We start from the raw sequence: 17,016 nt of genomic DNA, 5'->3' as shown, positions 1-17,016 counted from the left end.
TTTTAAAAAAAGACACCTGAATTTCAGCAGAAAGAGGCCAAGGCATAGCATTGGCATAAAGCTTCTGAAGAATAAGCCAGGCAAGAATGAGTATACTACTCCTTTCCATTCTGCCTCCTAACATGCATTGGCTTTGGATTCCAAATGCACTAACAGTAGATCTACAGCACTAGTTTCAAATTAAACCCATTTCCATGATCCATGTTATTCCACAAAGCACATTATTAACACTGCTACTTAACAAGGAAAACATCATAACTGTGCCTCCATAACGATAATAAAGTTTAATATTTTACATGGATGCCTTGTCCCTGCAGTTCAAGGCATTGCAGTACGAGCCAGATTCCCTACTAAAATTTATTCAGAGGAAGGGGAATTATTAGAGGTGATGTTGTGCAGTTTTCCTTTGCTTGGCTGGAAAATATAGGATTATTTGTTCATTTCAATCAGTAACTTCATACCTGCTTATTGTAAACATTGACGGCTATGCGTTTACGTAACACCAGCTCCACAGCAGCTGGATGGCTGAGCTGCACTGTAACCTTTACAATCAAGTAGATGCGTTCATTCTGGCTGGTAACTTTGTTCAAGTATATTGAATCATGGACTGATGAGTCCCAGGATGCAACAGCGGAGACCTGGTGCCAGGAGAGAAAATGCCCTGGTTTATAACAGGATCTTAAGTTTCTACATTAAAGCTACCAGTACTTTTTGCAGTTTAAGATCATCACATATAGAGGATGCATTTTATTGTGATATTTATATTGAAGAAAGTTAAAATTGGTTTATTGTGCTCTTGAATTCTTTACTCAGAGAAAACGAGCTCAGTAAAATGAAATCATTTATTTTCCCTCTCCTTTTCCCTTGGTAAGTTGTCTGTGTGACATCAGCTGCCAATTATATAAGCACTGAGATCCACTCTGAGCTCCAATTAAAGTCCTGGAACACACTGACAAGCATGCCAAAAATAATTTGCACCAGACAAGTGTACAACAACACTATCTCTGCCAGGGCAAGGGATGTGTGTGCTGTGAAATGAAGCAATTCTGCATCTTTTCACTGCGCGGCAACTTCAAGCACATAATCTGCAGAGCAAATCCCCAGTCAAATGAGCCACTGGTATGTGTAGCATTTTAAGTGAGTTCTCTGGTTTCTCTGTGGAATAAATGTCAGAGGTCAGCTGGCTCCAGCCTGCTGGAGTCAGCTCATTAAACAAGGATTACTGTAGGTTTGCAATATCATTTTCCTTGAAGTAAGGTGCTCATAAACTAATATGCTCAAAGATGCCAATCAATTCATACTTTACCTCTCTTGACAATATACTGATCTATGTTATAGATTGTGGCTAATAAGCAGTTAAGAGAAGGCAGAGACAAATATGGACGATGAAGTAAATAATAAGTGAAAATATCAAATTATCCAAGGGCAATCCTTTTTGGAAAGTGTGATATTCACTGGAGATTAGCCTCAATCAAGCAAGGGTTCAATTCTAAAAGTTGTTGTTTTCAGATTCCTCTAAGGTTTCATTCCTATCATCGTCTCTGGTCCTACAATCAACTTTCTCCAAGTGTTGCACATTCCAAATTTTCACCACTCTATTTTTGACAGTTGTGCCAAGTTTTTTTTCGGTAGCAACTTAGAACATTTTAATATTACATTCACATGAGGGAAGTTGTATTAGATTTTTAAAAAATAAACTCCCCTCCATCGACTGCACTTCCCTGTCTTCAGAAAACAACCACCATTATCAAGGACATTTCCGAAGAATCAGAATCAGGTTTAACATCACTGGCATACATCGTGAACTTTGTGGCAGCAATACAATGAGATACATAATAATAAAAAAATATGAATTACAAGTATATATAAAACAGTTAAACAAATAGTGCAAAACAGTAGTAAGACACTGTTCATGGGTTCAATGTCCATTCAGAAATTGGATGGCAGAGGGAAGAAAGCTGTTCCTGAGTATTTGAGTGTGTGCCTTCAGGCGCCTGTACCTCATTCGTGATGGTAGCAATGAGAAAAGGACATGTCCTGGGTGATAGGGGTCCTTAATGATGGATGCTGCCTTTTTGAGGCATTGATTCTTGAAAATGTCCTGGATATTGACGGAGGCTAGTGACCATGATGGAGCTGACTGAGTTCACAACTTTCTGCAGCTTCTTTCGATCCTTTGCAGTAGCCCACCCCCCTACACCAGATGATGATGTAGCCAGTCAGAATGTTCTCTTCAGTACATCTGTAGAAATTTGCAAGTGTCTTTGGTGACACACCAAATCTCCTCAAACTCCAGTTTCTCTCTTCTTCCCCTTTCCATCAGGCAGAAGAAACAATTCCTTGAGAACAGGTACCACAGCTCATTGCTATTAAAATGTTCTTTAACAGACGTCTTGCCAGACAAACTCTTAATCTCTCAATCCACTTTGTCATGGCCCTTGTTGTTTACCTGTGCTGCAACTTCTCTGTAACTGTATGACTATATCTGCATTTTTTCTTTTTTCTTTTTGTATTGTCAAGATATACTTATAACGGAATAATGTCTGGATGGCATGCAAATATATGCTTTTCTTTCAATGTATCACAGTTATTTGACAAATACTAATGAACAAAAAGATGGCAGAATGACTACCTCAGCAGGTAGAAATGCTGCCTGCCAACTCCAGTAACCTGTGTTTAAACCCGACCTCAGGTGATTTTGTATGTGGACTTTCTCCCTGTAACTGCACAGTTTTCCCCAGGTGCTCTGGCTTCTTTCCATACCTAAAACCCATGTGGGTTGATAGGTAAAGTGGCTTTTGCAAATTATCCTGAATGAAAATGGGAATCATGGTTGGGTTAATGGACACATGGGGAGCGGGGAGTGGAACGCAAAGACTCATGAACTTTCTCTGTAGTACCTCTAGTGCAAGTGAAAAAACCAAAACTGTAAGTCTCACTCTAGATAAACAGACTTCCGGAGGAACTCAGTAGATCAGGCAACATTGATGGAGGGAACTAGACAGTTAATTTTTTCAAATCAAGACACTTCATCTAGACCCAAAATATCAACTATCCATTTCGCTCCACAGATGCTACCTGATCCTTTGGGTTTCTCTGGCAGTTTAATTTTTTGGTCTAAAAGCAGCAGCTGCAGTCTCTTGTGAATTTAGATGCAGTCTCACCAGTAGTAGAGCATGCATATGAGTTGAGGACCTGGGAGAAGCTAAGGGGTTGTCTATTGGTGGGTCCTCTGGTGGCGGTAGAGGCCAATCCAGGATCCACATATTCTGGTGAGTGTGGACATGAGTAAGTGGTTCATGGGTGGGTCTTTTGGTTCTTCATTCTCTCCTTTCGCAGTTGCCATGTTCTCTGGTGCACAGCAGAGATTGCTGTCATGTAGCATAGCTCCCTCTTGAAAAGATTTCCCAAGTGCACCTGTAGAGTGCACTGTCTTCCCAGTTTTTAGATGTAACGTTGAATTTCTTCAGGCTGATTTTGATGTCATCTTTGAAGCATTTCCTTTGCTCATTGACCTTCCTTCAACAGGGAGTAAAGGATCTGTTTGAGGGGATGTGAGTGAGGCATCCGAATGACATGACCTATCCATCAGAGTTGACGTTGCTTTATCGTGGTAGAACTGATGTTCATGTTGGCCTCATCAACTACGTTGGTGTTAGTGCATCTGTCCTTCCAGCTGATACTCAAAACCTTTCGTAACACTCTTTGGTGGTATTGTTCCAAGGCTTTCTGGTGTTTACTGTAGGTGTTCCATGATTCAGCTCCATACAGTAATGTAGGAAGGACAACTGTTCTACAGACTAAAAGTTTTGTTTAGACCTGTAGACTGTAGTCTTCAAGGACTCCTTCCCTGTATCTTGCTTAGGATCCACTAGCACTACACAGTTGGTGGTTGATCTCTGCGTCAATGTTTGCTTTTGAGGAAAGACTGCTACTAAGGTAGGAAAAATGATCTAAATCTTCATTGGCTTTTATGGAGGGATGGATAAGTGGCTGATCTGGGACCTGTGTCTTTTTTATATTCAAAACAAGACTCGAGGCGCTACGTGAAAGATACATTGGCGGTCTTCTTCAAAGAGTGCTGCGGTGGCGCTATCATCCGCTTACTGAAGCTCCGTGATAGTGGTGATGCTGACCTTGTTCTTGGCCTTGAACCAATTGAGGTTGGCAAGCCTGTTGTTCATTCTATAACATTTGGGATTCCCTGTAGCAGGTCTTGGCCATTGAGGAGAAGATGGCGGCGCGACGCAGCACACGCGGCCGTTCTGAATGATATCGTATGTGTTAACTATGGGCTGTGCACAATCCTGATTTGATGGAGACAGCCGTGAAAAGCACAGAGGAACACCTGAAATGCCTGCTTCGCTGCTGCTGCTACTGTGTGATCGAGAATCTCTGGAGGAGAAGGCCCCAAATCCTCGGCTTTGCCTATTGCCTGTTGCTGGGGCTGGGGTCGAAGTGCTCGGCAGAGATGGTGCTCAGTGCTCGGTATCGGAGAGCTGGTCAGAGGTTCGGAGTTTTCCGACGGACTCGGAGTCGGACTGTGGTCGGGTGCTTCCAGGATACTGCATCGGCAAGTTTGCGGCGCTGGAGGTTCACCATCTTCGTGAGATGACGGGAATTCCAAGAGACTTTGAGACTTTTTACTGTGCCCATGGTCTGTTCTTCATCAAATTACGATATTGCTTTGCACTGTTGTAACTATATGTTATAATTATGTGGTTTTTGTCAGTTTTTCCAGTCAGTTTGTCTTGTGCTTCTGTGATATCATTCTGGAGAAACATTGTATCATTTCTTAATGCATGCATTACTAAATGACAATAAAAGAGGACTGTGTGTCCTCATAATCCTCAAATAGAGTGGGTGCAATGATGCAGCCCTGTCTGACTCCTGTCTTGACAGTGAAGGGTTCTGATTCAGCGCCACTATTGCTGAGTACTCTGGCTGACATGCCATCATGCAGTAGCAACAACACATAGCCTGATTGAGAGTGTGCAAAGCAATGATTATGACATGCTGAGTTAACATTTTAATTGTAAAACAGCAAAACACATAAAGGTGTGATGAGAAAGAGACAATAAACAGGAAGCTGAGTAGCCACAAGACAAATTTTCACAAGGTCATGGATGTGACGCAGCACAACCAGGAAGCCTTTGATTGAATGGAGAAATAAGCAGTTGAGAAGGCAAGGACAGAAATTAACCTATGAAATAAATAATTGGTGAAAGCTTTAATTTCGGGCAATCCCTTCTGAAAACTCAAAATATTCACTGGAGATTAGTTTTTGATTAAACAAGGTCTCTGTTTATTTTAGGGGGTCTTACAAACAGAGGTGGATGCTAAACCTTGGGTTAACGATACAAAATAAATTACATGGAAAAGCAGAGAGAAAGATTAAAGGCTGTGAGGGGAGAGGAAGGAAATGGAAGGGAAATAACAACATGATTCGATCAGCTCCTAAACAAGTGGGCATGGTGAAGGTATTATGTAAGATGCAAGAATACCAGTGAATTACTTGGATTCTATCATCAGTAACTGTCACTTGCATTCCCTGTTTCCCTGAATTATTTTTTTTTTACCTAGCTCTGCTTTCAGAACTGAACTTTCTGGCTAAGAGTAACCTGAAATCCATTGCTGAGGCTCTAACTGTGCCAGACTCACATGCAAAATAATCAGGTCACACAAGCCCGGAATGCGGTGACAGGGAACAAAACCCCACCCCAGTCTTGCTGTTTGCTAATGCTGTCAAGCATTTCCATTGGTTTATGAAATATCCCTGACATCCAGAAGTATTCAAGAACTTTAGTAAATATGGAAGTTTCTAACTTGAACAACTATGATAAAAGCTATTGAATGGAATAATTAAAAATATAATTGCAAACTATTTTTAAATGTAAATTCTTCTCAGGACCTCTCTTCTCACATCCAGAAAATCTCCTTTTTAATGAATGTGAGATGCTGCAGTTGGTCTAACCCAGTGCAGGGTCACTGTGAGGAGGTTTGACCTCGGGAGTCACAGCAAGTTTTTGTTCCACTGCTGGACATCAGAACTTAGTGACAGTGTCATCACCCAAAGGTTGTCTTTAACTTCAGGGAATCTTCAATTGGCTACAAATGGAGGTTAATACCAGCTGTTTGCATTGAACTATAGGCATCTGACATTAAGAGTTAATCCACAAACTATTCTGCATCAATCGGGGCCTGAGAATGGTAATAGATTGGAAAACTACAGAGAGTAGCAGCTTATTTAGATCTGAGTGAAAGTCAAAAGTGGAAATGATACAAAGTTCTGTTGAATACCATGGACCAACCATTTAGTTAAACAAGGTGTATTAGAATACCTTTTCTCATATGGAAAAAGTGAATAAACAAGTTAACTAGACATTCTACCCTAACATAGTCAGTGGACATACTTCAGGCAGGCAAAACTTTGTAGCATATAAAAACAGGCAAGTGCTGTTGCATCAGTTGGCAAGGTCACTTCTGGAGTACTGATTAGGGCTTTGGTCTTTTTTTATTAAGGGGAAAGTTCACTGAGTTGATTCTTGGAGTGAAAAAGTTGTCTGATTTGAAATGTTGAAAGTTTGATCAGATTGGGCCTTTTCTCATTCAAATTTAGAAAAGTGAGATATTATATTATTAAAAGTAAATGGAATATAGCCACTGTGTTATCAACAGTTCATTTCCATTCCTCACCACTTTGTGACCCCTATCTGATGTTATTTTCTTTCTCTTAACAGGGATGTGGTTAGGGATTTCTAATCATAATAATTGGTATAACATCACAAACTTTCTCCCAAAGTCCATGCAAAAAGTTAGTATCAAACACTGGAGCAGGAACTAGGCTAGGTACCTCAAGGCTAAGAAATTGAAAAAGACAGATTGATTTAACCAGAAAGAATATTAAATTTGTATGTGAATTACAGATGGGTACTAGCCAGTGTGAGTTGAGTGGGAGGAAGTTAAGTAAGGGAGTGAAAAGTGTCAGTGGCAGGACAAGGAAGACGTGAGGAGACGGCATAATGCCACCTGTAATGTGTTGGAGTTGCAGAACGAACAATGAGAGGATAAAAAGGACAAGGCAAACTAGGTAAGTGGAAAGAGAGGAAGTGAGTAAGAATGTGCAGGTGTAGATAGAGCTGGGTGCATGGTAGATGGAAAGCAGTTTCAAAATTTACTAAAAGCTGGAAAGCAAAGTAGCAGCAATTCAGAAAGGAAGTGAGAGGTTTGATCCAGCATCTTGAAATAACTTAATATCAATAAAATGCTTATAAATAGCTTGAGTTTAATAAAGAAATTCAACATAAAAATCTCAGTAATCCCCATTTTCTTTAAAAGAGAAGAAAGAAGGTTTTGGTGCATTTTTGAGCAATCCAATTCTGGTACCCTTACATACAATTCACATGCTTGGAAGCAGAATTACTTCCTTCAGAGCTTGGTTAACCATTTTTATACAAAGATCTTATTTCAATGCCAGGGCACAAGTGTTCAATTCCAATATGAACCAAGAAATTATCTTGTTGCCACATACTCCTGAGGTCTGATCTGGATTTATCCATTGTAATTTGTATAACCCGGTTAGTACTGACTATCTCCATGGCTGTGGTTGGCAGGGTAACCCAGAACTCCATGACAAAGAATGAGCATTTACTGCCGGCAGTGCTGAATTCCACACAGCAGATGCCTACACTAAGGCAATAAAACAAGGCCTAAAGGTTTCTACATATTCCAACATTCTAAAAAAATACATGTCATTACAGTAGCTTTTCTCATACAGGAAAGATGGAGCACAAAAATGCCAGCTGCAGGATGACAAGCATATCATAATGAACTGGGAGAAGGGAACAAAGACAGGAAGAACTTGCAGGTGTGGTGCTGGGTGGATCACTGGCAGGAAGCAGGATGAAAATTTACTCAAAGTTAGAAGGCAAAGTAGCTGAAATTCTGAAAGGAAAGGGGAGATTTAATCTACTGCTTTAAAATAATTTAACCTTAGTAAAATCACTTATAAACATTATGCGATGCTGCACAAACTTTCTCACAAGGCAACCAATGATATCAAGAGGACCCTGCTGTTCTCCACAAGGCCATTAAACTTCTGGCATTAAAGTCTAATCAAAGTGCCAACATTGTCAATGGCGGTGTCAATTTTCTACACATGTTCTGAGAGGTACTGTATAGCAGAACAGAATTCTCTGACAGCAACCACACTTACTGGCCGTAGCAGACCAAGATTGTACTCAGTGAAGATTCTTAAAGATAATTTAAATTTGTATTCTGACTCAGAGACAACACTCTGACCACAGAGATATTCCTGACATCTTCAAGTGAGCTTGTCTTCACTGCCATCTTGTGCCATGTAGCCTCCAGATCCGTTTTCAGGCTTCCTGGTTTGGACCCACTGAGGACCTCAGGTAATCACGTTCAATTAACAGCTTTTCCCTCCGCATTCTACGCGCCACCCTTTCCGCCACGCAGAGATACCTGGTGCCCTGTCCCAGTGGCTGCCACAGCTCCAGGCTTCCCTCTCCTCCGCCTGTCATGGACCTCTCCGATATGTTATCCCCCACTGGATCCACACTTTCACCCGCCGGTTCTTCGCCTTCCTCACGTCCAGCAAGGGTCGTAAGATCACAGATCCCGCTGTCTCCAACTCCAATGACCCTGGATGCCCCCAGGCCACGATCCCTGCTGCCTCCCGCTCAGCCCTCAGTTCCATCAGACGCCCCCAGAAGACGAGTCTATACGACCCCATCTCTGGCCCCGAAAGCTCTGGGTACCACTAGACTGGTGACACTATTTTTGCCAACACTGGTTCCAACGATCCCGAGCTTTTTGGATCAAAGCGGATTCCCCTGCCGTTGATCAGGGCCCAAGGACTCTGGACACCTTCATGTTGCGATCTGCACAACCTCCATCTCTGGCTCCAGCCTGGACCTTGACCACCAGCACCTCCAGGCCAAGGCTTTACACACTACCGCTGGACCCCCGTCTCCCCTTCGCCCACCATCACTCCGCAATCCCGTGTCTCTCAGTGCCCACTGTCACTATTGGGTCCTCGCAACCTCCATCTCCCTCCCGGCCCAACTTCCCTAAACACCTCAACCCTCCAACCCTCCGCGCCTCTCTAATACCACCAGCTCTCTTCTCCCCCCCCCCCCCCACTTCTGATCCCAGCTCTTATCGGCCAGGTCTTCACTATTCCCTCCAACTTTCTCCTCTCTGAGGCAGAACATCCTGTCCTCAGTAAGGGCCTTGCCTTTGTCTCCTTTCACCTGTACCTCAGTGAGTTTCAGTGAGTTTCATGCCTAGCACAACACTGGGCTCTTCTTCAATTGCCTCCACTTCCAAGCCCACTTCTTTGGCAAGGATTCCACACCCTGCACTGATGACTCCTTCTCCTGTCTTCAACCCTCCACCATCTCTTGGACACCTTGCTCTGGTTCTGTGCCTGCTCTGGACCCTTTCGTCTCTAATTGCTGATAAGATGTCAACCGTCTCAATTTCAACACTCCTCTCTGCTCTTCTAAACAAGAGTCCTGCCGAAGGGTTTCGGCTCAAAACATCAATTGTTCACTCTTTTCCACAGGTGCTGCCTGGTCTGCTGAGTTCCTCCAGCATCTTGTGTGTCTCTCTCCTTCTCCAACCTGACCCCTCCACTCTCTCCACACCAACCTTTCCATCAAACCCGCAGACAAAGGGGGTGCTGTTGTAGTGTGGCACACCGACCTTTACCTTGCCGAAGCCTGCTGGCAACTCTCAAACATCTTCTCAGACCTCCAGCATTTTGTGTGTGTTGCTTCTTGACATCTTACTCTGTCCCAATCAGTTAGTAAAATCACCCTTCCAGAAAGTGATTCCAGCTGTAAACAGCCACACCAATCCATTTGGCACTACATTCAAGTAGAGATACAGGAGACCGCTGTTGCTGGAATCTACACAAACAAACAATCTGCTGGACGGACTCAGCAGGTTGAACAACTTCACACAGATGCTGGGTGACCGGCTGAGCTTTTCTATCAGATTGCTGATGCTCTACATTCAGGTCACCGCATGGCTGCATTATTACATTAGCAAGATCCGCTTACAGAACACTGGCACTGAATAAACCATTTCTTCTCTTGCTTTAATTGAAACAAAAACTTAAAAGGAAACAGTTTCATGTTACTAAATTAATGTAAATGAAATAAAAAAATGTATTTGCAGGAAATCTGAAATAAAAATCAAGAAAATGCTGTAAAAAGGCGCAGGTAGCAGAACATTTATGCACATAGAAACAGTTCCCTCATTCAACGTCACTAAACCCAAAGAGCTGATTATTGACCACAGAAGGAAGAAGCTGGGGGTTTTTGAGCTCAGTTCCAGGAACAGAGGTGGAGAGGGTCAGTAGTTTTAAGTTCCTTGGCATTAACATATCATAAGATCTGTCCTGGGCCCAGCATATCTGTGTCATCACAAAGAAAGCATGATGGTGTCTCTACTTTATTAGAAGTTGCATAGAAAATGACACCAAAAGTTTTGACAGACTTCTACACACATGGAGACTTCTACACCTGGTATGGAAACATCAATGCTCAGAAACAAAAAAAAACTCTACAGAAAGTGGTGGATAGAACCCAGTCCTTCACAGATAAAGCTCGCATGGATTGAATATATTTACTTGGGGCCTTCTTATGAAGGGTCTCGACGCGAAACATTGACTGCTTACTCTTTTCCATAGATGCTGCCTGACCTGCCGAGTTCCTCCAGTGTTTTGTGTGTATTACAGACAAAGCCTATATACATTGAATACACTTGCATGGAGTGCAGCCACAAGAAAGACTGACACCATTCAGGCTATGCCTTCTTCTAGCTACTACAATTGGGTAGGAGGTAGAGAAGCCTTGGGTCCCACACCGCCAGTTTCAGGAACAGATATTACGCTACAACCATCAGGCTTCTGAGATGGCATTGATAACTTCATTCACTGCCACTATAAACTGATTCTGCAATCTACACTCACCTTCAAAGACTCTCTACAATTTATGCTGTCAGTATTATTTTTATTTACACAATTTGTCTTTTTTTGCACATTGGTGTTGTCAATCTTTGTTTGTCTGTGTATAGTTTTCTTGTATAATTCGATTGTTTTACACCTGAGAAAGGAGGTAAACTAGTTATCCGAGGGAGCAGGGAACATAGGGAAGGGCAATGGGATTTCTAACTGGAATTTCTGTGATGGGTGAAATAATATTACCCTTGAGGGGCAGTTAAGCTCATTTGTTGGACTGATGTCCAGCTGGACAAAACATACTGTACAAGCAAAAGAAAAAAGGGCTCAGACAAATGAGATTTTGTTCCTCTGAAGTACAGTATGTTGCGTCTCATTGTAACAATTGAGGACGACAGAGACTGAAAAACACAAATGGAATGGGAGGGAGGAGATTAGGAGGGTTAACAGCACCTAACAGCGTCTCCTTTGCTTGCATCTTCAGAAACAGTTCTATTTCCATCTTTAATACCTCTATTTTTCCCTTTCAGGGTTCTTTTGAAGACCCTGACCTGGAGTTACACGCTGACCACGGTTCTTTGTGAGAATGGGACCCACTCTTGGGGTTTCACAACTGGCTGCTGTTTGGCACATCAAGGGCTCAGCCTAAGAGCTCTGCTTGCCTTAGGAGGACCGAGTTTTCGTGGTTCTAGAGATGGGGGATCGGAATTCAGTGTCTAAGAAGAAGACGGAGTGTCGGGGGAGATGGAAGATCTAAGGCTGTGTGCCCAGAGACACGAGATCTTTGGGCACAGAGCTTGGAAAAAGCGATGCAAAGGATTTTTAACATCGTAAACCAGCGAGCTGTTTGTTGTGTCTCCCCTCTCGCTGTGAAACGGAGACATCTCTTTCTCCCTTATTAGGGAGAGAGAGAGCCTATGGTATGTCGAATACTGGGTGAACAATGTAGTCTTTGGAGTACTGCAAGACTGTGTCTTTACGGTTGCTTTGCTCACGCTTGAGTGCTCGGTGGTGGGTACCGATGCTTTTTTTTGCTGCTGGGGGGAAGGGGGATCATTGCTTGCTGCTGCTTACACGCAGGGGGGAGGGGAGCTGGGGGGGTACTTTGGGGCTCTAAAATTTAACTGTCATTCATTCTTTGGGGGCATTCTTCTAATTTCATGGATGGTTGCAAAGAAAAAATTTCAGGATGTACAAACTCCATTTCCAGAAAAGTTGGGATATTTTCCAAAATGCAATAAAAACAAAAATCCGTGATATGTTGCAGCCATCAAATTCTAAATTTGTGTATATTTACAAAATACAATTAAGTTGGTCAGTAAAAATATTGAAAATCTTTTCTTTGTACTTTTGTCAGTTAAATAAAGGTTCATGTGAATTAACATATCACAGAAACTTAACGAATGATGTTGCTTTTATACTAATATAATTTACACAGCCTCTGTAAGGTAAGGAAAACTGTATCGTTTCGATCTACAGAAAATTTTCAGGGTGATTTCAATCACCAAAAGTGGTCAGTTCTCAGTTTCACAGGAAAGCTGCAGTACTGAAGTCTAAGGAACACTCACAATGTGCTGGAGGAACTCAGCAGGTCGGTCAGCATCAGTTGAAAAGATTAGTCGACGTTTCAGGCCGAAACCCTTCGTCAGGACTGAAGGAAGAACTTTGGGGAGGGTTTGAAGAATGCTGGTAGTTGAAAAAAACAGTACTGAAGTCTATTCTACTCCTTGACTATGTACTGGCTCTATGACAAAATCCATCTCACTCCACTGCTCATATCTGCATTTTATTTTCCTTTTGAGTACTGTACTTATCCATTTGCAATAGCAGGCAGATGAGTAAACAGAATACCAGCTGAAGCGTGAACATTATGCTCAAACAGTCAGGAGTATAACACAGGTATAAATATATTTTAATAAATATAAAAAGATTTAATATAATGTTATAATAAATCAAATATATAAATGTGATATTAAACGGATTAACAGTATTGACTTTAAAACTTTTCACAATTTCTAAGGATAAATTGAATGATGCTTAAATAAAGTTAATAAATTGTATGCAAGTGTTAGATAGGGAAGCTCGAGCGATAAATAAGCACTAGAATTCTAGATGGGCTAGAAACATAAATTGACATATGATATGTACCTCGTCTTCACTGTGCTTGATAATAGGCAAATAAAAGAACTGGCTGCCATGTTCCTTTGGTAAAATGGAATTCACTCCCGGTGCATGGGGACCTGTCAGCTGTTCATTTGCACGGAGGTCATCAGCTTAAAAAATACAAACGGGAATGAATAAAAGACCAAAAGAAAAATCTCCAAAACAACCATAACCTACGTCTGCCTGGCCAGTGAGATTAACAATTGGCTTTTACATGCTGACTGGATCTCAGTATCTGCCTCATTCAACCAATTACTCTTGGACTTGCTGAATTTCCTCAAGTCCATAACAAGACGATGAGACCCACCATGTTGCTTCAGTTCATCGAATCCTTGATCTTAACTGCTCCAACCCCAGAGGTCTTATTTTCAGCTGTTTTACCTCTAAACTGTGGAATACCCTCTCCTTGTTTTCCATTGCTCCTTAAGATTTAATTCCTTAATCAAGCTTTTGACCAGGCTCGCCTGCTATTTCCTTCTGTTACATGCTGTCAGACTTTTACTGAGAACAATCACAAAATGCACTGGGACAATTTGTCACATTAAACCTCTAAGTAGCTGCAAGAGCTAAACCTAAGTTTGGGTGAAAATGACCACAGATGAAAGAAGAAACAATTTATTATTAGGATCAATGACCTAGTGTTACTCTATGTTTATGAACAAAAATATAAGGACGTAACTTTTCATGTAAGTTTTGTATGTAGAAGATAAATTATGTTCATCAGCACCTCATTTTCACTAAATCTGTTGCCACGTTGAAAGCAATACTGGTCTCCAACTTCCACCTGCATTACTCAAAGCAATCTTGTGCAGGTGACAAGAAATGATCTACCTCACCATTCACGGAGAATTTGCCTGTTTTCCCTCAGCACTTTCCTTAGCAGTGCCCTAGAATAAGAATCAGAATTGTCCCAGTAAGGGAAGCAGGTACTCACTGACCCATCCATTCAGCTCCAGCTCTCCATCACAGCAATTCAGTCAGCCCCATTCTGTGGTTCATTCCACCCAAGCCTCTTGTGTCTCTTCCTAAAGTATCTACCCAGCACCCTTTTTGTAAGTCAAGATTTTAAAAATTGCGTCAGTGGTTCACATTCATGCTGTCATAACAATTTTTATTCAAATCAACTTCAGTTCCATGGTCAATTGTATTATGTGGCATCTCATCAAATGAATTTTGAAAGATCATATACGCATCGAGCCCTTCCTCAGGAAAAATAATTACATCATATGTATGTAATTTACTTGTAAGAAAGCAAAGCTCATTTTTCTTCAATTTGATTGAATTTGTCCAAATGATGACTAATTTTATTTCAGGCAAATTCCCGAACAAGCTCCAACCATTTTGTCTCAATTTGCTATGGTTTATCTTCACTTTTCCTTGAAGTTCAAGTTCAACCATACACAGGAATACAGCTAAAATGAAACAGCATTCCTCTGGGGCAAGGTGCAAAGCACAATACTAATAGTCACACCAGTACATCCAGCACACCAAGTAATTATACCAGAAAAAACAAAGTTACAAAAAAAATATATAGCCCAGGTCCCTGAGTGTCATGGCCTGCAGACTGATGGTGCATGGGATGTTGTCCTGGAACCATGTTACTGCAAGGACAAGCCGTGTCTTACAATCGTAAGAAAGGCATAAAGGATGAACAGGAAGAGCCCAGTATTGGAAATCCTTCAGTTCTAAGGTGGGTTGGAAGATTCTCCACAACTTAGATCCATAATTCACTCACTGATAGCTTGATTCACATACACCTATATTTTTATTATCTCCACTTCATTAAATTTTATCCTATCCTGTTCTCAACTATATTCCTCTTTTACTGAGAGTTTGGCAGGACTTGTTGGGAAAGACAGGTGCATTGTACTCAATCACCTCTCCAACCATAGATCTTTTTAGTTTATAATCATAGTTCCTGTTTATTATTTGTAGGCATACAGAATCCTCTTATTGATGTCCTTTTATTTTGATTATTTCAGATCATAATTCTATTCTATTTTTATTTAGCTAACTTCCTTTCTGTTCTTTAATTTACACCTGAATTGATTCCACTTTAGCAACCTGACATCCTCCGTTTTGACTGCATGCCACTCTATATCTTTTTTGCCATCCATCTATGAAGTTGTGTTTCTGGTAGCCTTACCACTGACCCAGATTGGAATATGCTATAATGTTCTCAAATCCATTTTCTCTCCGAAAGCTGCCAGTCATTCAATTACAGATTTACTTGTCAATCATGTACTCTAGTTTAGCCTCTCCAGATCCATTTGCAGTTGAATAAAATTGCCACTTCCCAAAGTTAAATCCACATGGAATTACTTTTCTTTTAATGACCTTTGACAAAAATAACACAGCAACTACTCACCATTTAAATCAAGGAAGAGTACTGGGATATGAGCTTCCATTCCTGGAGGTGATATCCTGAAAAATACGTTTACTCAGTAAAAAGAAAAATACAGATCAAGATTTAACTTCTATATGTGCAGCTTAAGGGGAAAGTTTATTCTCATCAAAATGAATAGTTAATTGTCATACATTGTGTTCATATAGAGGATTTGCTTGTGAATAAGCCACTTCCAAATGAGGTTACCTTAAGATAGTATCATCTCAAACATCTATCTCCATTACAATGATAAATACAAGAGATTCTACAGATGCCATTACAATGGGCAGTCAAAGTCATGATTACATAAGCATTTTGAAATTATTCTGAACTCGGCAGATTTTAGTGGTTTACCTCAAAGGAAAATGTAAAAGTTTGGAAACATCTTGGTCATTACTCTGTTGTTAAATTTGAGGAAGGACATTCTTGCTATGGAGGGAGTGCAGTGTAAGTTCACAGGGTTAATTCCAGGGATGGCAGGAATGTCATATGTTGAAAGATTGGAGCGACTGGGCTTGTATACACTGGAACTTAGAAGGATGAGAGGGGATCTGATTGAAACATATAAGATTATTAAAGGATTGGACACGCTAGAGGCAGGAAACATGTTCCCGATGTTAGGGGAGTCCAGAACCAGAGGCCACAATTTAAGAATAAGGGGTAGACCATTTAGAATGGAGTTGAGGAAAAACTTTTTCACACAGAGGGTTGTGGTTCTGTGGAATGCTCTGCCTCAGAAGGCAGTGGAGGCCAATTCTCTGGATTCTTTCAAGAAAGAGTTAGCTAGAGCTCTTAAAGATAGCAGAGTCAAGGGATATCGGGAGAAGGCAGGAACAGGGTACCGATTGTGGATGATCAGCCATGATCACAGTGAATGGCGGTGCTGGCTCGAAGGGCTGAATGGCCTACTCCTGCACCTATTGTCTATTATCACAGCCTGGTATGGAAGTTGTCCTGTCCAAGACCGAAAGAAGCTGCAGAAGATCATGAACACGGTGCAGCACATCACACAAACCAATCTTCTGTCCTTGGACTCACTTTACACCACATGCTGTCGGAGCAGTGCTGCCAGGATAATCAAGGACACGACCCACCCAGCCAACACACTTTTCATCCCTCTTCCCTCCGGGAGAAGGCTCAGGAGCTTGAAGACTCGTATGGCCAGATTTGGGAACAGCTTCTTTCCAACTGTGATAAGACTGCTGAATGGATCCTGACCCGGACCTGGGCCGTACCCTCCAAATATTTGGACCTGCCTATCAGTTTTTTTGCACTACCTTGCTTTCCATTTTTCTATTTTCTATTTATGATTTACAATTTAAATTTTTAATATTTACTAATTTTTACTATTTTTATTTTAAATATTTAATATTTGTAATCCAGGGAACGGGAAGCGCAGAATCAAATTTCGCTGTGATGATTGTACGTTCTAGTATCAATTGTTTGGCGACAATGAAGTATAGTCTATTGTCTCAGG

The 17,016-nt window shown here is 41.3% G+C and overlaps 1 protein-coding gene across 6 annotated transcripts in view; it reads right to left on the bottom strand.

Moving 5' to 3' along the window:
- kif13a (kinesin family member 13A) overlaps nucleotides 1-17,016 on the bottom strand; it is a 263,604-nt gene that overhangs the window by 29,947 nt on the left and 216,641 nt on the right. For all 6 annotated transcript variants that reach the window (XM_072283575.1, XM_072283577.1, XM_072283576.1 and 3 more), the window contains 3 exons: nucleotides 15,522-15,577; nucleotides 13,139-13,263; nucleotides 462-638 (listed from right to left, as the gene is read on the bottom strand). In XM_072283575.1, the coding sequence (XP_072139676.1) occupies nucleotides 462-638; nucleotides 13,139-13,263; nucleotides 15,522-15,577 (358 nt within the window). The remainder of the gene's footprint in view (nucleotides 1-461; nucleotides 639-13,138; nucleotides 13,264-15,521; nucleotides 15,578-17,016) is intronic.

Source organism: Mobula birostris, chromosome 19 (assembly GCF_030028105.1).
Source record: "Mobula birostris isolate sMobBir1 chromosome 19, sMobBir1.hap1, whole genome shotgun sequence".
Taxonomy (NCBI): domain Eukaryota; kingdom Metazoa; phylum Chordata; class Chondrichthyes; order Myliobatiformes; family Myliobatidae; genus Mobula; species Mobula birostris.
The sequence above is the reverse complement of the archived record's forward strand: the minus strand, read 5'-3'. Positions and strand labels throughout refer to the sequence as shown.